This window comes from Pan paniscus, chromosome 1, assembly GCF_029289425.2.
Source record: "Pan paniscus chromosome 1, NHGRI_mPanPan1-v2.0_pri, whole genome shotgun sequence".
Lineage (NCBI taxonomy): Eukaryota > Metazoa > Chordata > Mammalia > Primates > Hominidae > Pan > Pan paniscus.
The window spans coordinates 25,582,403-25,602,346 of record NC_073249.2 but is presented as its reverse complement, the minus strand read 5'-3'; the positions used below and the strand labels follow the sequence as shown (position 1 = coordinate 25,602,346).

Here is a 19,944-nt window from a genome sequence, read left to right as displayed (position 1 = left end):
TCAGGGACATAACAAAAAGGCTGGGCTTTTCGTGAAGTCTGTGGGGAGCCAGGTTCACATTGGTGACCAGGGAGGGTCTCATGCCACCTGCCAAACACCAAGTGGACAGGACTCACTTAGTGCAGCACAAATAGCTCGTGGATCGATCCCAGTTCCTCAGGTTTCTCAGTCAGCTGGGGACACAGTCCATAAATGTCTGCAGATGGACAGTTCAAGTAAACCTCTTTCTCTCACGGGTCATAGCCTAGAATTAACACACCTGCTCTCTGTTTTCTTTTTCCCTGCCCAACAACTACAGGTGACTTTATATCCTGTGGGCACCTAAGGCCCAACCATTGATCATTCTGTTATTTATTTGTTCAAAAAGCACTTTTTAAAGCCCTGTTTGCCCACGGCAAATATACAGAGACATCAGGACAATGTGGACATCGTCTGCACTGTCCCAGTCTGGTAGTCACTAGCCACGTGTGGCTATTTAATATAATGGAAGTGGCTTCTATATGTGAAGGGCACAGATAAAGAATATCTCCATGATTGTGGAAAGTTCAACTGGACATCACCGCTCAGAGATTTTTCCTGTCACACTGATTTTGTCTTTTAGGCCAAGATATCAAGTCAGATGGCTTCAGCATCGAGACATGCAAAATTATGGTTGACATGCTAGATGTATCCTTTAATGTGCTCCAGGGAATAGAGACTGGGGGAGTTTAAAATCTCACTCCAGAAAGATTCAAACACATGGCCTTCTCCCTTTTCAAAATAGCCAGTTGTTCCCAACTTGCTGAGTTGCTGTCGGACAGTCAGCAGCGCTGACCTCCCTTACTAGGGAAATGCAAGAATCCTCTGATGAGGGAAAGCAAATGCTACACCCCCCCTCCCACCTACCCTGAAAGGCTTAGAATGCAGGCCCATGGCGGGCGGTGGCTCATGCCTGTAATCCCAGCACTTTGGAAGGCCAAGGTGGGCCTCCTGACTCACGAGGTCAGGAGTTCAAGACCAGCCTGACCAACATGGTGAAACCTTGTCTCTACTAAAAATACAAAAATTAGCTGGGTGTGGTGGCGGGCACCTGTAATCCCAGCTACTCAGGAGGCTGAGGCAGGAGAATCACTTGAACCTGGGAGGCGGAGGTTGCAGTGATCCGAGATCATGCCACTGCACTCCAGCCTGGGTGACAGAGCGTGACTCATCGCCAAAAAAAAAAAAAAGAAAGAAAAAGAATGTAGGCCCACCAGTCCATTCCTGGGGCCGGTGCAGGAAATTCCTGACAATATGCCCATCACTTCTTTGCACAAAGCAGCTCGAATTTGTTTCCTCAGTGATGTGTTTCCATTACTTCCTCTAGGAAAATATTCCCTAACCACAGTATTTCTGATGTGAATCTGTTTTGTCTGATCAAGATTTTCTTCTTTATTTATTTATTTATTTATTTATCATTATTATACTTTAAGTTTTAGGGTACATGTGCACAATGTGCAGGTTAGTTACATATGTATACATGTGCCATGCTGGTACTTTGCACCCACTAACTCGTCATCTAGCATTAGGTATATCTCCCAATGCCATCCCTCCCCCCTCCCCCCACCCCACAACAGTCCCCAGAGTGTGATGTTCCCCTTCCTGTGTCCATGTGTTCTCATTGTTCAATTCCCACCTATGAGTGAGAATATGCAGTGTTTGGTTTTTTGTTCTTGCGATAGTTTACTGAGAATGATGATTTCCAATTTCATCCATGTCCCTACAAAGGACATGAACTCATCATTTTTTATGGCTGCATAGTATTCCATGGTGTATATGAGCCACATTTTCTTAATCCAGTCTATCGTTGTTGGACATTTGGGTTGGTTCCAAGTCTTTGCTATTGTGAATAATGCCGCAATAAACATACGTGTGCATGTGTCTTTATAGCAGCATGATTTATAGTCCTTTGGGTATATACCCAGTAATGGGATGGCTGGGTCAAACGGTATTTCTAGTTCTAGATCCCTGAAGAATCGCCACACTGACTTCCACAATGGTTGAACTAGTTTACAGTCCCACCAACAGTGTAAAAGTGTTCCTATTTCTCCACATCCTCTCCAGCACCTGTTGTTTCCTGACTTTTTAATGATTGCCATTCTAACTGGTGTGAGATGGTATCTCATTATGGTTTTGATTTGCATTTCTCTGATGGCCAGTGATGGTGAGCATTTTTTCATGTGTTTTTTGGCTGCATAAATGTCTTCTTTTGAGAAGTGTCTGTTCATGTCCTTTGCCCACTTTTTGATGGGGTTGTTTTTTTCTTGTAAATTTGTTTGAGTTCATTGTAGATTCTGGATATTAGCCCTTTGTCAGATGAGCAGGTTGCAAAAATTTTCTCCCATTTTGTAGGTTGCCTGTTCACTCTGATGGTAGTTTCTTTTGCTGTGCAGAAGCTCTTTAGTTTAATTAGATCCCATTTGTCAATTTTGGCTTTTGTTGCCATTGCTTTTGGTGTTTTAGACATGAAGTCCTTGCCCATGCCTATGTCCTGAATGGTAATGCCTAGGTTTTCTTCTAGGGTTTTTATGGTTTTAGGTCTAATGTTTAAGTCTTTAATCCATCTTGAATTGATTTTTGTATAAGGTGTAAGGAAAGGATCCAGTTTCAGCTTTCTACATATGGCTAGCCAGTTTTCCCAGCACCATTTATTAAATAGGGAATCCTTTCCCCATTGCTTGTTTTTCCCAGGTTTATCAAAGATCAGATAGTTGTAGATATGTGGCGTTATTTCTGAGGGCTCTGTTCTGTTCCATTGATCTATATCTCTGTTTTGGTACCAGTACCATGCTGTTTTGGTTACTGTAGCCTTGTAGTATAGTTTGAAGTCAGGTAGTGTGATGCCTCCAGCTTTGTTCTTTTGGCTCAGGATTGACTTGGCGATGCGGGCTCTTTTTTGGTTCCATATGAACTTTAAAGTAGTTTTTTCCAATTCTGTGAAGAAAGTCATTGGTAGCTTGATGGGGATGGCATTGAATCTGTAAATTACCTTGGGCAGTATGGCCATTTTCACGATATTGATTCTTCCTACCCATGAGCATGGAATGTTCTTCCATTTGTTTGTATCCTCTTTTATTTCCTTGAGCAGTGGTTTGTAGTTCTCCTTGAAGAGGTCCTTCACATCCCTTGTAAGTTGGATAAGATCGTCTTCTTGATTTAGATAAGGGCTACTTTCATGAGCATCCTACTTCCCTTTTGCTCTAGCTCCTTCCCAGGCCACCCACCTGTCCCCAAGGCAAACTAGTCATCCATTTCCCCCTTGTTTCCAATGCTTAGTGAGAAGTGGTGGTAAGGGGCAGGCTAAGCTTCTGTGAAGTTTTTTCTGTTTGTTTGTTTGTTTAGTTGGTTGGTTGGTTTTTTGAGACGGGGTCTCACTGTGTCACTCAGGCTGGAGGGCAGTGGCATGATCTCAGCTCACTCCAACCTCCGCCTCCCAGGTTCAGGTGATTCTCCCCCCTCCAGCCTCCCTAGTAGCTAGGACTACAGGTGTGCGCCACCATGCCCAGCTGATTTTTCTATTTTTAGTAGAGACAGGGTTTCACCGTGTTGGCCAGGCTGGTCTCGAATTCCTGACCACAGGTGATCTGCCCACCTTGGCCTCCCAAAGTGCTGGGATTAGAGGTGTGAGCCACCATGCCTGGCCACTTCTGTGAAGTTTTATCTAGTGGATTCATGGTGTACACCTGCTAGCTCCCTTCACCAAAGGCCTCTTAGATATACTCCACATACTTTAAAAAAACAGCAAGGGCCTAGCCACTAGAAGTCATCCAAAGCCCTCTGCATGTCATCCAATACCTCATTTTTAGTAGTATCTGGGGCCTCCACAGCACCCCTAGATCAAAACAGCAACCAGAATCGGCAGGGAGCCAGCAGGTCTTTCTCGCCCTTCCTCCAATCCTTTAAATGGAGGTTTAGCCAGTGGGAAAAGCAGGAAAAGGATCCTTCTGCAAACCCTCCTTGTGTATGTGCTATGATATTCAAAAGATCCAGTTGAGAAGACAAACTAGGTGACACTATGTGCAAATGGACCCACACTCAAGGGCTTTCCTTGACTGAAGGCAGTCGGACGGGAGTGGCAAGCTGGGGCTGAAGGAGTTCTACATTCTCTGGATGAAGATTCAAAAATACCAAGTAAGATCCCAGAGATGCGGGTGGATCTGTGTTGGGGAACATTCTGTTCATATGCTTTAAGATGCAGCAACTCCTGCACAGAGTGGAGAAACATTTCCAAGGGGATTGGGATTTTACCCATAATGAAGCTCAGAGTGAGTAAAGATGGGGCTGAGGAAATGCAAACAAAAAACCAACTAGGACTTTGCAGGTGAAATGGCCTATTCCCTTCCTCCTGATTATTGGGATCATCTAAAGGCCACCATCAAGGGTTTCCTGAAAAGGGTTTTTGACAGCTAAAGTACAAAAATTATATAAGACAAGAACATGGACCTATGGGCGTTGGCTGGCTGATTTGATGGGCGTATTTACAAACCAGCTCACAGACAGAAGCAAAATACTATTAGTTATTTAAGGCAGAAACATAAGTGATTCTTCCAAGGCCAAACTAGAGGCACAGAGCTGGAAAAACTTCATCCCCACTCAGCACATACTAGGGAGGTAACTTGCCAGCTTTGCTTTGGGTCATAGTTCTTACAGCTAACTTATGTGTTCCAGAAAATTTACCGAGAAATCGACGTTGACAGGTCTGGTACCATGAATTCCTATGAAATGCGGAAGGCGTTAGAAGAAGCAGGTAACCCTTTATAACTGCATTTTTGTTCCTAGTTTAATCTGTCTGTAGAATATGTGAACACTCATCTTATACCATATAACACAAGATTTGGTAAAGCTATAAAATAAAGTAGGTGCTGGTTTAATACAGACACCTCCTTTTCATTCCCCTTTCAAAGACTAATTGGTAAAATTAAATGCAGTAGGATGCTCTGCCCTCTGTGCCTTCTTGAATCCAAGTTTCCTTTGGAGCCGCCTGGCACAGTAAGCAGGCAAAGCCAGGTCTCAACAGCCTCCTCCAGGTGCTTCCTTTCTGGTGCAGGGTTGGTTAGGCAGAAATGGAATGTCTCAGCTCAGCCCTTAGGGTAAGACCCTAGCAGAATTGGATATCAATAAAAGGACACAAGCGAGTGGTAGACCAGCAAAGCAGGAGACTGCTGGGCTTTGGGAACAAATGTGTCAGCATGAGGCTGTTCATTCTATTTGCTGGAATATAATGCTGCTGCAGAGACCCCACACAACATTGGTTTATACGAGGTATGTCTTTCTGTCGTATAGCAATCCCAGCTCCAGCAGTCCACGGCTAGGACGGTGCCTCCTACTATCCTACCATGTCACTATCTGATCACGCTTCCCCCAGCCTCCCCCCATCCATGATGCCCACCGGACCTTCGAGGGTTGCCCTCATCCAAGGGACCTGGGACAGCCTGCCACCACAAACACATGCCACCAACAGGTTGACAGAAGAAGGGCCCCTTGCCTTTAAGGGCACACAGGCCATTTCTGGTCACACATCCCACCAGCCAGACTCTGATCACAAGGCCTCTGTTGACTGCAAGGAAGCTGGGACATGCAGTCTTGATGCTAGGTGGCCACAGGCTCAATAAAAATTATTTTACTCTGGAAGGAGGGAGAACTACTATGAGTTTACCAGGAAAGCTTCTGCTCACATATATCCAGGAAGAATCTGATCTTCAAGACAATTGAGAGCTAAACAAAAAATCAAACAGCAGCAGCATGGTTAACAACATGAAGCAACCGTGACCATGAGAACAGAAACAGGCAAGAAAACACTTATGTGTCAGCAAAGGACACAGGCAGGGTGAAGGTGGACAGTTCAAAAACAAAAGAAACAGCAGAAGGTACTGGCTTTGCAAAATCAAACACCAGTCTCACAGAAGAGCAGCCAAGGAACAAAAGCAATTGTACCTCATTTAAATCACCACATTAGTTTCATAGCCTGTGAGCGCAGCTAAATGGAACAATCTAATGCTTAGCAATGAGTTTGTTTGTTCATGTAACTTCAGGTTTCAAGATGCCCTGTCAACTCCACCAAGTCATCGTTGCTCGGTTTGCAGATGACCAGCTCATCATCGATTTTGATAATTTTGTTCGGTGTTTGGTTCGGCTGGAAACGCTATTCAGTAAGTGGATATTTGGGGAATGACTCATTTCTGTTCTCTTGGTATTAAAGTGGCCTGCCTTTCACCTCGGTGAAATCATCTAAACTAGAGACATGTCTTCCAGGAGTTGAGAATGAAATTCCCTCTTTACTAATTTGAGGGTGAGGAAGAAAGCATGTATGGTGGTCAATGAAGTCAGTTGCTGAACTGAAAAGAGGATAATGTGATCTGTTTCAGCTCACTCACTTGTGACACCCTCTTTTTCTCCCTCCACAGAGATATTTAAGCAGCTGGATCCCGAGAATACTGGAACAATAGAGCTCGACCTTATCTCTGTGAGTCAGCAGCTCGTGCCCCCGCCTTGCTTCTAAGGGGATGGGGGAGGCATGGGGCGGAAAGGGCTGTTACTTGAGTGATCTGCTTTTTCAAGTTTTGCTTTAAAGAGCTCTTGGTCTGTCGGGGCCAGGCCTGTAACCGGTTGTAAGATCCCACAATGCACTTTTACTTGCAGTTGTTTTCCAACCACCTATTCTCAAGTCCAAAATGCACGCCTGGCTCCCTCTTCCCATGAGCTTTGACTTGAGTGTAGCTCAAGGTTAAACTAAGGAGTGGCTGCAGGATCATGCTTAGAAAAATGAACTCCTGATTAGCATGCAAGGGAGAACATGTTTATATAAAGAAATCCTTCAGCTGAAATTCAAGTTGGGTTTTGGGAAGATCCATCATTCTTAGAATGGATCTACTTAAAATACTTTAAGCAAATTAGTTTTCTCTACTCCCTCCCCGTTTAAGATAAAACCAATACTAGTAAATACGTTTGCCATTTTTTATTATTATTGCACTCATGTGTCTGGAACCCTAGCAATACACATCTCTGAAATGATCATCAATCTGAATTAAGTGGGTATGCTAATTTCACAAAAAGCAAAGCGTAAAATGTTCTCGTGTCATCCCAATGACAGGAAGTTCTCTCACTGAAAGAAAGAAGCCAGGTGGGGTATACTTCCATTATCACCTGGCGCCAGTCAGCATTTCCTCTATACTCAGGGAAGGCCACAGAGGGCTGGGCGAAGTGGCTGACACTGGGTGAGAATGGCAGTTGTCAGTCCTGTCCGTGTAACAGAGGAGCGAAGTGGTGAGGAGGGCAGGTCTAAGGCACTGGCAGCTCTTTTCCGTGGATTTTGAACTCTGGAGGAAGGCAGCAACTAAATAACTGTCTCATTCTGCTATTATGCATTGTATTAGCAAAGTGAAAATATAGTCTATCTGGTTACAAATAACACTAACTTGCTTAAAACTTTACATATCCTAGGAAATATCTCTACCCCTAGATTGCAATGTAGAGTCAACCCCATCTCTAAAAAAATAAAAAATTAGGCTGGCCGCAGTGGTTCATGCCTGTAATCCCATCACTTTGGGAGGCCAAGGCAGGTGGATCACCTGAGGTCAGGAGCTCAAGACCAGCCTGGCCAACATGGTGAAACCGCGTCTCTACTGAAAATACAAAAATTAGGGCTGGGCGCGGTGGCTCACATCTATAATCCTAGCACTTTGGGAGGCCAAGGCGGGCGAATCACCTGAGGTTGGGAGTTCGAGACCAGCCTGAGCAACATGGAGAAACCCCATCTCTACTAAAAATACAAAATTAGCCAGGCGTGGTGACACATGCCTGTTAATCCCAGCTACTCAGGAGGCTGAAGCAAAAGGATTGCTTGAACCTGGGAGGCGGAGGTTGCGGCGAGCTGAGATTGCACCATTGTACTCCAGCCTGGGCAACAAGAGCAAAACTGCATCTAAAAAAAAAATTAGCTGGGCGTGGTGGCAGGTGCTTGTAAATACGTTACTCCGGAGGCTGAGGCAGGAGAATCACATGAACCTAGGAGGTGGAGGTTGCAGTGAACTGAGATGGCGCCACTGCACTCCAGCCTAGGCAACAAGAGCAAAACTCTGTCTCAGAAAAAAATAAAAAATAAAAAATTAGCCAGGCATGGTGGTGCGTGCCTGTAGACCCAGCTACCCAGGAGGCTAAGGTGGGAGGAACACCTGAGCCCAGAAGTCAAGGCCGCAGTGAGCCATGATCTCCCCACTACATTCCATCTTGGGTGACAGACCGAGGCCCTGTCTCAAAAAATTTAAAATAAAATAAATAGTAGAGTCAACACAACTGTGACACGAAACATGCCACATGTTAAGTTCTGGAAATCCTAGCCTGTCATTCTTGCTGGATATCCTATTCTACCCCAGCCACCCACCCCCACTCCAGGGTCCACCTGGCCTGCCTGCTCAGTCCACTCCCTCCGCATCTCCTCCGAGAAGCATCTTCTTACCCACTGGCTTTTCCTGCCACTCCTAAGCCTTACCTTTTGCAGGTTCCTGGAGATCCTCGCTTCTCGTAGTCTTTGCAAGGATGAGCCATGTTCAGAAGCTCTCCGTTCAGTCTGCAGGGATTTCAACCTTGGCTGCAGATTCCATCACATGGGGAGCTTTGCCAAAGTGCTGGTGTCCTGGCTGTATCCCAGACCAGTTGAATCAATCTGATTTAAAGTTTCCGTATCACTACAACTTAGAACCAATGCTGAACACCATTGGTTGCAGGGATATCCACATCCCAAACTAACTTCTGATGTGATACTCTGAGGCAGAGATGTGAAAATGCTAATTTCTGTTGTGTGAATTTCACTTTTCATGTGTGCAATCAACCCTGTAATATGATTCATGGCCACTTAATGCAAATCACACAGACTACTGACCTGTTAAAAGCTAGACTCTAGAAATCAGGTAAGAAAAATATGAGTTAGTGCACTGATATTGTAGCCCTCAATCAGCTTTTCCAGTACAAGTTTTTTGGAACAATCTACAGGTACTTAAATAGCCTTTAATTTTAAAAGTGGTCACTGAGCTGACTTGGTTTTTTTTCCTTCCTCACAGTGGCTCTGTTTCTCAGTACTTTGAAGTTATAACTAATCTGCCTGAAGACTTCTCATGATGGAAAATCAGCCAAGGACTAAGCTTCCATAGAAAAACACTTTGTATCTGGACCTCAAAATTATGGGAACATTTACTTAAACGGATGATCATAGCTGAAAATAATGATACTGTCAATTTGAGATAGCAGAAGTTTCACACATCAAAGTAAAAGATTTGCATATCATTATACTAAATGCAAATGAGTCGCTTAACCCTTGACAAGGTCAAAGAAAGCTTTAAATCTGTAAATAGTATACACTTTTTACTTTTACACACTTTCCTGTTCATAGCAATATTAAATCAGGAAAAAAAAATGCAGGGAGGTATTTAACAGCTGAGCAAAAACACTGAGTCACTCTCAAAGGACACGAGGCCCTTGGCAGGGAATATTTAAAGCAACTTCAAGTTTAAAACACAGCTGTTGATTCTACCAAACAACAGTCCAAGATTACCATTTCCCATGAGCCAACTGGGAAACATGGTATATCATGTAGTAATCTTGTCAAGGCATCTGGAGAGTCCAGGAGAGAAGACTCACCTCTGTCGCTCGGGTTAAACAAGAGACAGGTTTTGTAGAATACTGATTGGTAATAGTAAATCGTTCTCCTTACAATCAAGTTCTTGACCCTATTCGGCCTTATACATCTGGTCTTACAAAGACCAAAGGGATCCTGTGCTTGATCAACTGAACCAGTATGCCAAAACCAGGCATCCAATTTGTAAACCAATTATGATTAAGGACAAAATAAGCTGTTTGCCACCTCAAAACTTTATGAACTTCACCACCACTAGTGTCTGTCCATGGAGTTAGAGGGGACATCACTTAGAAGTTCTTATAGAAAGGACACAAGTTTGTTTCCTGGCTTTACCTTGGGAAAATGCTAGCAACATTATAGAAATTTTGCCTTGTTGCCTTATCTTCTTCCAAATGTACTGTTAAATAAAAATAAAGGGTTACCCCATGCAATCACACCATGCCATGTTTTCCTTCCTGGAGGGCAGCCCCACAGGACGGTTTATGAGCACACGATTATAGCTTGTTTCTACTTTAACAAGGTATGCTGCCTCTGTAAATTCATGTATTCAAAGGAAAAGACATCTTGCCTATAATTAAAATGTGGAACTATAAAATTTTTTAAAATCCAATTCAGAAACTTTGATAATCTGACCATAACATAAGGGAAGCTCTAATTTCTACTGCTTGCTGATCTGCTGTTAGGCAGCACAGAGACGTATGTGCCTCTCAGGAAGTTCCCTGCTCGACACAGAGACGTATGTGCCTCTCAGGAAGTTCCCTGCTCGACCTTGGCCAGCTCCTCCTGGGGTAGGGACAAGCAAGGGAGCTGAGAAAACATGCAGATGAAGTCACTGGTCTGGTGCTTGTGGTTCTTGATGAATCATTTCCTCAAGATGACTTGAGATAGGCAAATGCCATCCTAGTATTTCCTGAACAAGGTGAGACGATGGATTTCCCAAACTCAGCTCAAATGAGTTGAAGTTCTCTTGCTTGCTGAGTGGATTTTGAGGGCAAAGGGGAGGCTGGTGGCCATGAGAGTGCAGGAGTCCCAACCTCCTCGCATCGGTGATTTCTCTGTCCAGCTGCACAGGTGGCAGGAAAGATGTGGGAGATGTTTGGACTGACTCAAGATTGGAGGTGGGCAAGGGAAGGGTGGCTGAAGGATCAGGGGACAAGGGGATGGACAGTGGGGACTGAAGTGGTTGCAACACAGGACCCCAGGGTCCAGGCTGGGAGGGGGTGGGAGTGAAAGGCAGGAGGGATCAGCTTTCGATTCTGAGGAAGAGAGTGGTCTCCAGAGACGAGGTACACAGTGGAGCAGGAAGGAGGCCCCTCCCATCCGCAGAGGCCATTCCAAACCTGGACTACTGTGCTGACGGCCCTGCATCTCCTGGTGCACTTTCATCTGTGGGACTGACCTAGTCTCTGAGATAACATTAAATAAATAAGGTATATGCTTATCAGAGCAAATTTTGAAAAGACTGAACAAGAAAAGGGAATAGAGATTACCAAGCATCCTGATTTTCCCATCTAGTGTAACGTTTGCTAATGCCTGTTTTACAGGGGGCAAAAATAGATACGCAAATAGATGATAAGCAAAGTAAAGCTCAACTTTCTGAGCCTGTACGAACTCGCCACCCCCCGCTCCCGCCGCCGCCACCAACCCTCACTACTTCCCTCCTGGGTCTCTGCTCTGAATTGCAGTCTCAGGCCCATCAGTCAGTCAGCCCTCTATCAATTAACTCCTCTCTCTCTCTTCCCCTCTCCTGTTTTTCTTTCCACAGCTCTTCCCTCACAGCATGTAAACATATATAAATACCTACCACATCCTAAAGTATACTCAATACTCTTACCTCCCCTGCTGCGGCCTCTCCTTCCTCCAGAGCCAAGCTTCTGCTTCCGGAGAAGCTGTCCACACTGGATCTCAATTCATTTTCCACCCACTACAGTCTGGCTAGTCACCTACCTCTCTTTGCTGCTGCTTTTTATGATCACCAGTTACCTCCTAATGCCAAATCCTATAAACATCTACCAGCCATTATCTCCCTGGACCTTTCTGCTGCCTTTAACACCATTTACGATTCTCCTGAGAACCCACATTCCTTTGGTTTCCTTCAGGTCTGCTTCTCTGGCTAACTCCATCTCCATTCATGTGACAATCTCCACATCCCCAGTGGCTCCACTGCCGTTAGAATGTGCACAGCTGGTTTGCATACTCTCCCCTTTAGCATGGTCTGTTCCCCACCTGCTTTCTTCCCTTTTGTTTTGTAAAGACCTAAAAACTGTGCTACCATAAAAACATGACTATAGCATCAATACACAAGAATTGTTCAACATTAGACAAATGATTCAATGACATGATGGAATATTAGGAAGCCATTAAAATTCATGTTAATAGGCCAGGCATGGTGGCTCACACCTGTAATCCCAGCACTTTGGGAGGCTGAGGCAAGTGAATCACTTGAGGTCAGGAGTTCAAGGCCAGCCTGGCCAACATGGCAAAACCCCGTCTCTAATAAAAATACAAAAATTAGCCGGGTGTGGTGGCGCAGGCCTGTAATCCCAGCTACTCAGGAGGCTGAGATGAGAATCATTTGAACCCAGGAGGTGGAGGTTGCCATGAGCCGACATCGCGCCACTACACTCCAGCCTAGGTGACAGAATGAGACTCTGGCTCAAAAAAAAAAATTTTTTTTCATGTTAATATTTATGATACAATATCAAGTATAATATAGGAGAATGCAGAATTGCTTAAACAATAAGCTCTCAACTATATAAAGAGAAAAAAATCATAGATAAGACTACAAAGAAATAGGCCCAAGTGTGAATGGTACCTCCAGAGTGGTCTTTTTCCCTCCCTCCTTCATAATCTTTTTCTATACTATTTCTATAAGGAGCTTTGATATAAGGATACTTACTTTAATAATAAAACAAACTAAAGAACAGAAAGACTAACAACAATGATGTTCTCAGTTTAGAATTAAGGAATATAAAACTGGGATCACAGTTCCCTAATTTTCACATCTTCTCTGTTCATACATCTGTGTAATTCTTTAGTGTGCCAAGTACCTTCATGCACAGAACTTAGGTTTTCCTCAACAACTCGGAAGCATGCCAAGGCAATGGCATTAAACTCCGCAGATGAGGGAAGAAGGCTCAGGGAGGTCGGGTGTCCTTGGCAAGGTCACCTGATGGGTAAGTACGACAGCCCCGGACTAGAATCCATGTTGTTTCCTGTAGTTGTAACAAATTAAGACAAATTTAGTGGCCTAAAAAAATAGCCATTATCTCACAATTCTGTAGATGAGAAGTCCAACGCTGGTCTCACTGGACTAATGCATTCCTTCTGGAGACCTGGGGAGGATTCATTTCCAGCCAGGCCCACTCAGGTTAGCAGAGTTCAGTTCCATGTGGCCATCAGGACTGAAGTCCCCATCTCCTGGCTGGGCCAGCCGGGGGTCTTTCTCAGCTTCCATGTTCCCTGACCCCCACATTCCATGACCCTCTTCATCTTTAAAGCCAATGACAGCAGGTCAAGTCTTCACACTCCAAGTCTTACTGCCCACCCACCTGCCCCGCCCACCCTCCTGCCTCAGCCCTCCTGCCTTCCTCTCCTGCCGTGAAGGGATCTTGTGATTACGGTGGCCCACCAGGACAATCTAGGCTAAACACCCTATTTTAAGGTCAACTGATTCGTAAACTTAATTAAATCTTAAAAGTCCTTCAAAGCAGTACAGTAAGTCGTCAAAACCTAGCATCACGGATAGGTTCTTGGTAACTGCAAATTAGAGCAAAATGATGTAAAACCAACCAACAAGAAACAGCAGGTCCTCGAATAACATCACTTCATGTTGTACCATTAGAACACTGATGAGAAAAAGAAATGGTTTTGTTACACACCTTTTCACTTTGAGTTTTGGCCAGGTGCGGTGGCTCACACCTGTAATCCCAACGCTTTGGGAGGCCTAGGTAGGACCACTGGAGGCCAGGCATCAGAGACCAGCCCGGGCAGCATGGCAAGACCCTGCCTCCCAAAAAAAAAGAAAAGAAAAGAAAAGAAAGGAAAGAAAAGAAAAATAAAGTGACAGTTTCCAAGAACCTAATGGTGATGTTAAGTAAGGACTTATTGTACCTACCTTAGTGATACAAGGAATAACCAGGAGACAGGGATGGGGGTGCGGGGCATCTTTAGAATTCTGCCTGCCACACGTCTTCGGATGTTTAGTTTATGTTGTCACTCCTTCTCCGTTACTCTCAAAAGTGTTATTCTCAAAATTATGTTCTTTCATCTACTTTCCTTGCTAGAATTTAGCTACTCATAAAAATGTGTAAGGAAGAGTGACCATGGTTTTTCATTTGTATCTTCTACTAAAGTAGTTCCACTAAGCAAATGGGTTTGGAAACAATTCACAAACCTATTAACATATTAATAAAATGATGTGGAGATTTTGCCTATATAAGTTTTCACCCCATAAATCAATGAGGACACTAAAACAGTCTATTAGAGGCTCTAGGTAAAATGTAAAGTAGGCTTCTATCACCATGATCTCTACAGTATTTTATTTTAAAAACCACTTACATTGAATCACTTGGCTGGTAAAAAAAAAAAAAAAAACTCTTATTACGATACATATACTTATGTTAAGCAGTTTGTTCTTTTTCAGCTGGGTATGATATCCCAACGGCTTGTGACTATTAAACAAGGTCTATTTATGACATCAAAAACAAAAACCAGTAAACAGCTTAGCATCAAAAAGTTTATTACAACTGTTTTTAAAGTCAGCTATGATCTTGACAAATATTACGGGTAAGTCTGTAGCAAGTTTCTAATTTCTGAGATACAAAAGACAATAAATACAGATTAAAATTCAGCCTACAAACAAGATTCTACATCTAATTACTGGTACTGTAGCTTAGTTTCAATATTTCAAACATATGTATAATTCTTAAGATGCTACAAGAACTCATATAATAAAGTTATTGTTCACTGACAACCAACTAACAGTTCTTCACTGACAATATACAAGTGTGCAGTGCCTTCGAGCCTTCAGGTGAGCCCCCCAAGGGCCTGCTGGTGCCGGGGACAATCAGAGACAGCGATGTGACGGCACTGGTCCTTTCTGGCAGGAGGACTGGTTTAGGAGCAGCTGCTGAAAACACTCAACAGGACAGAGAGCTGATTTCCCAACTGCCCAATAAATGATCCTATTTACTAGACAGGATTCTTGTAGAAAACAGGATTGTCGCTGTATACTTATCTGAGTGCTACACGGGACACCTTTGCCCCAACACGGTATGGCCTGCTGACGTAGATGCTTTATTTCATCACGCTAAATGTCCTCTAATGGTGAATTCTTCAATCCTTCATTTTCTTCTAGAGACATTCTTCATCGCTTTCAAGCTACATTGTCATTAAAATAAGTCTTGTGAAATTTTTGCCAAAAATAATCGTATTACTTCTTCTTAACAGAGATTAATTCTTCATTGACTAAAATTCTGTGTGGAAGTTTCAGGCCAAGCTCCTTTGTCTTGGTTTAATTCTTGGGTACAGCTGCAAGAGAGTTTAAAAAATTTTACATACTATAATAGATGTGTGGGAATATAACAAAATTTCAAGAAATAATGAGGTTAGGGGACAGATGTCATGGGAAGGAAATCAAAGTGAGAAAAGCACTCTTTGTGGTGTGTGTGGCACCTAGAGCTTTACGTTTAGCAACGTGCTCACCAGCTAGACTCAGCAGGACGTTCAAAGATCACAAGGGCCCGTCAACTGTGACAACTCTACAAAGCAGTAATATAAAAACCCATGACAGTTCTAGGTATTAACTCAATCTGCACAGCTTGTTGAGCTGTAAATCGGCTCTAACAAGGAAGGCAAACTGCTGTATGCGCTATGCTCCAGCATTTGGAGCTTCTATTAGGAAGGAAGAAAGAGACTGAATTCTTTTACCTTTATTCACAATGGACATGACATTGTGTCATGGGACTTCAGACTGTCAGAAATGAAATGCCACAGATTAAAAGTCTATAAATTTAAGGAAGATTAGGTGGAGTTTTTTGCTTTACAATTCTGTGGTTTTGTGTTTCCACAAGAGCTGTAAAGGTGAGTCCTAGTGAAGGTTGCAAGGCCTCTAGGCCTGAGCCAGGACCAAGTCAAACTGGTAAATTCAAGTGACACACCAAACAAAAGCAGCCCTCTTGACAAAAGAAGAAGAAGAAAAAGGATTACTCAAAGAAAGTAGAAGCATAGGCTTTAATTACATCCCAATTAAAAAATTTAAAAATAATAATTTAAAAAAGAGTCAGACTTCCAGTTAAAACTGAAAAACTGGTGGATCCATGTTACAGAAAATATTAGTTTTCTATCTGAAAAAAAGACATTTAGCTAATACAATTTTCTAGACTGCTATCTGAGCCCTAACTACATATATGCACTTTCCTTTAAAAAAAAAAGATCAGGAAAACAAACCAAAAAAGTGGTGTAGAGGATACTTCTAACAAGAAAAGATTTTCAAAGTACTAAGAAAATCTAAATTTAGGACTAAAATGAAAATATTCAGTCCAGTCTGTTAATTTCAGAATCTTCTAAGCACCACACACACGAGAGAAAACTCACTCTCTGACCCACTGCTCCCGCACTTGGAAACATGCAATGTTCCCCGTGTCATTAACCACAGGACCTCTGTGTTAGAAAATTTAAATAATTCAAAAGATCTACTGTACAACTTGGTGACTATAATTAATAATGTATTATGAACTTGAAAATCACTAATAGATGTTCTCACCAAAAAAATGATGACCATGTGAGATGATGCATGTATTTAGCTCAATTTAGCCATTCTACAAGTATACATATTTCAAATCATGTTATACACCATAAATATACACAATTTTTGCCAATTTAAAAAAAGAAAATACAAGACTCAAGTAAGCAACTAGTTCTAAGGAGGTAAAGACTTTCCCAGATAAGAAACTATACAAAAGGGCTTATTTACCATTGATGTTTATGTTTATCAGAGAAGGAAAGGGGCTGTAGGCAAGAGACTGTACTTCTCTACTGCTAGAGACTCTGGAGAAGCAACTGAGGGTGCTTGAAAGAGAACAACCTTTATATTTCTACTTTCCTCTGGTCATCTGAAAGCTTTTTTTTAAGACAGGGTCACCGAGGCTGGAGTGCAGTGGCACGATCTCGGCTCACCACAACCTCTGCCTCCCAGGCTCAACCGACTCTCCTGCCCCAACCTCCCGAGTAGCTGGGATTACAGTATTTTTAGTAGAGACAGGGTTTCACCATGTTGGCCAGGCTGGTCTCAAACTCCTGACCTCAAGTGATCCTCCTGCCTCGGCCTCCCAAAGTGCTGGGATTACAGGCGTGAGCCACTATGCCGGGCCCCTGAAAGTTTTTTTTAAGGGCTGCATAGTCTAATTTTATTTGTTTTTCACTTTCATTATTCTTTAAAGTTACATTATGATCACCCAAATGAATACTGTCTAATCATCTATTCAAAACTTATTATGAAACGGTTATTTCATAATAAATTTTGCTGTCAGGACAGCAGCAGTCAAGGTGTATAAGTCATTTACACTGCACGTTAGACAAACAACAGTGTGGAAGGGAGAGTCAGGGAGAGATGCTGGTCAGAATCCAGGCAGTCAGGTCCCAACACTGAAGTCATTTCAAGGAATCCCATTGAAAGTAATGCCTAGGCAGTGGATCACTCACAGACAGAATCCAAATCCTGTTCATCACCTAGACGCCAGAGTAGAAGCTCCATGTGGGTGGAGGCCATGTCCATCCGACACTTGATGAAAAGACCAAGAATACATCTACCATTTGCTCTCTATTAGACCTCTGAGTTATCCCCACACTAATCTTGGGAGGCAGGATTCTCCAGCCCTCCCCACGTTCCTTTCTGCAGCCTGGATATCCAGATAACAGGTGCTGCAGATGGAGCTGAAGCAACGTGGAGGCCAGTGCTCACAACCTACACACCATCTTCTGTGTATCACAACTGGCTCTTCCATTCCTCAACCCTTTCCTTACTTCCTCACCAACAGCAGATTCTGCAAGCACTTTAAACTTTTATCTCAATCTCTCGATTACCCTGATCATTTCTCTCACTCTTTCATACACCCTCCATGCCCCTTGCACACACACAACTGCTATAAGAGAACAGCTGAATCTATAAAGAGCTTACTGCAAAGCCCTGGAATCTGTTATTCTCGCTTTCTCTCCTCTGTCTGACCATACGCCAGCCTTCCCCTGAAAATACTCCAGGAGAATCTTTACATGATGACAGCAGTCCCATTGTACTACACTATAGAAGTGGTACATATGTGCTGGCATGATATTATTTTCTTGCTTTTTATGAAATATAAATCAAATAGTACAGAAAAAGAATCTTGTCCTTAATGCCCTGCTGAAGCTCTCTACCAGATTTGCAAATCCTGATTTAGACAGATTAAAAATTGATTTCAGATGTCACAGGCTCAATTCCAATCATATTATCCAGTTATCTTTAGTCTGTTTATAAATGTAGGGAGGACCCCTGACCTCCAGGGCTGGCAAACATATGTTATTGGTCATAATAAGAATCACTGAAAATGAGGCTTTAAGTCTAAGACTATCAAAATGTTTAAATTCCATGTCTTATTAACAAAGGGCAGTTTGGTGCACTGTACACGTAACATACAGCAGTTTTTACAAAGCCCCTCTCTGGCACATATGAAAACACCGTAAGCGTCAGAATAACTTACTCCCAGCAAGTTACGTGGAACATATCCCTCCTTATCATTAAGGCGCGCCCACCACCATTCGATTTCATCTTCGTCTTCCCTGTGGATGATTGTCATGCAGTCTCCTTCTTTCATGGGCAGCTCATCATCATTCTGAGGTTCATAATCCCAAAGTGCATAAATGACTCCTTTATTCATTATGCCCATCTTCTCCTGAACTCCTAAAATCATGACAGTAAGATAAAGCACAGAATATACAACTTGGAGTATACCACTCTACAACTTTTAGCTATATGAAACAAAATGGGAAGAAACAGGTACAGGCTGGAATGTTAGTACTACATTAAATATACAATAAAATGTCCTGAGGTGGGGGGTAGCGTGCAGTGGAAGGCAACAGTGTATAGGGAACATACAAAGGACACATTACTGTATGCTATCATCTCTAAAACACCTCTAAAACCTAGCACTTTATAAGCATCTCTTAAAGGAGCTACTCAGAGTACAAAACTTTTGCAAGCTTAGGAACTAAAAAAAGAACTGTTCAAGTCTAGGATATTAAAAAAGTGAACGATATGCCTGTCCAATTTCAGCCTACTCCCAAATGTAATGACTAAGGAATTCTAGAAACATTACTTCATTCTTTACCCAAAATTCAGAGCAGACAGAGAAAAAAAGATGGAGGCACAATGGTCTCTATGAATTTCCGAATGGGGAAAGACAGAGGAAAAAATATATATAGAATATGTTAGAATGCAAAAATATGGCATTTTAGACATGATCAAAGTCTTCATATAATCAACTCTAATACAGTAAGAATCCGAATCTTAAAAGATGTCGAAATCCTCAAACTAGGAAGGGAAAAATCCTCAGAAGTCCACCTTTCACCAGAGTTAGTAACAGATTTGCAAATTAACTACACATTTAAGTTTTGCCCTTCTTCACTTATGCCTTCCTATCCTAAAGGGCAATGCTAGTAAGAAATAACAATCATCAACTGGCAGGCAATAGGAAAAAAGCAGAGGAGAAGGAAAATAAGGTAATAAAGTTCTCAGCAATTCAGAATTATTATTTTCACTTTTATAATTTTTTAAAAACCAGGAAAATACTTGCTAGCTTTTGAATAGTTAGCTTTTTCAACTTATGTGAGCACTACACTATTGATTATGAAATTATTCCTGTATCAACTAATGATATAGCACACAGTATATTTCTCTCACTCTGGGAAAAACTGAAACAAGAAATTCTTCTTTTCTAGAAGAAGGCTCTGCCAATCTAAAGAGACAATTTCCAACTTTTCTTGTTTAAAGATGACATGCAAAGCATGACAGACTCACATGGTGATCAAACTTTATATAACTGTAATTTCACAAAGTTTTTAAAATGGCCACAGTGTCTGAGATGGGAATGAAGAAAGACGTAGGAGATTCTGGATATTTTAGTATACTCAAAATAACAGCTCAAGTCCCAGTTTGCAATAAATTAGGGACCAGGGTCTTGCCCAGGCTGGTATAGAATTCCTGGGCTCAGGAGATCCTCCCACTTCAGCCTCCAAAGTGCTGGGATTACAGGCATGAG

General features: G+C 42.6%; 2 protein-coding genes across 5 annotated transcripts in view; one reads left to right on the top strand and one right to left on the bottom strand.

Moving 5' to 3' along the window:
- CAPN2 (calpain 2) overlaps window positions 1-10,080 on the top strand; it is a 63,460-nt gene extending 53,380 nt beyond the window's left edge. The window contains exons 16-21 of the mRNA XM_008967770.5: window positions 602-666; window positions 4,081-4,149; window positions 4,687-4,765; window positions 6,051-6,167; window positions 6,423-6,481; window positions 9,075-10,080. Coding sequence (XP_008966018.1) covers window positions 602-666; window positions 4,081-4,149; window positions 4,687-4,765; window positions 6,051-6,167; window positions 6,423-6,481; window positions 9,075-9,098 — 413 coding nt within the window. The 3' untranslated portion in view covers window positions 9,099-10,080. The remainder of the gene's footprint in view (window positions 1-601; window positions 667-4,080; window positions 4,150-4,686; window positions 4,766-6,050; window positions 6,168-6,422; window positions 6,482-9,074) is intronic.
- A 4,293-nt stretch (window positions 10,081-14,373) lies between these two features.
- Window positions 14,374-19,944, bottom strand: part of TP53BP2 (tumor protein p53 binding protein 2) — a 65,684-nt gene continuing 60,113 nt past the window's right edge. For all 4 annotated transcript variants that reach the window (XM_034947572.3, XM_034947566.4, XM_055107716.2 and 1 more), the window contains 2 exons: window positions 18,388-18,587; window positions 14,374-15,181 (listed from right to left, as the gene is read on the bottom strand). In XM_034947572.3, the coding sequence (XP_034803463.1) occupies window positions 15,140-15,181; window positions 18,388-18,587 (242 nt within the window). In that variant the 3' untranslated portion in view covers window positions 14,374-15,139. The remainder of the gene's footprint in view (window positions 15,182-18,387; window positions 18,588-19,944) is intronic.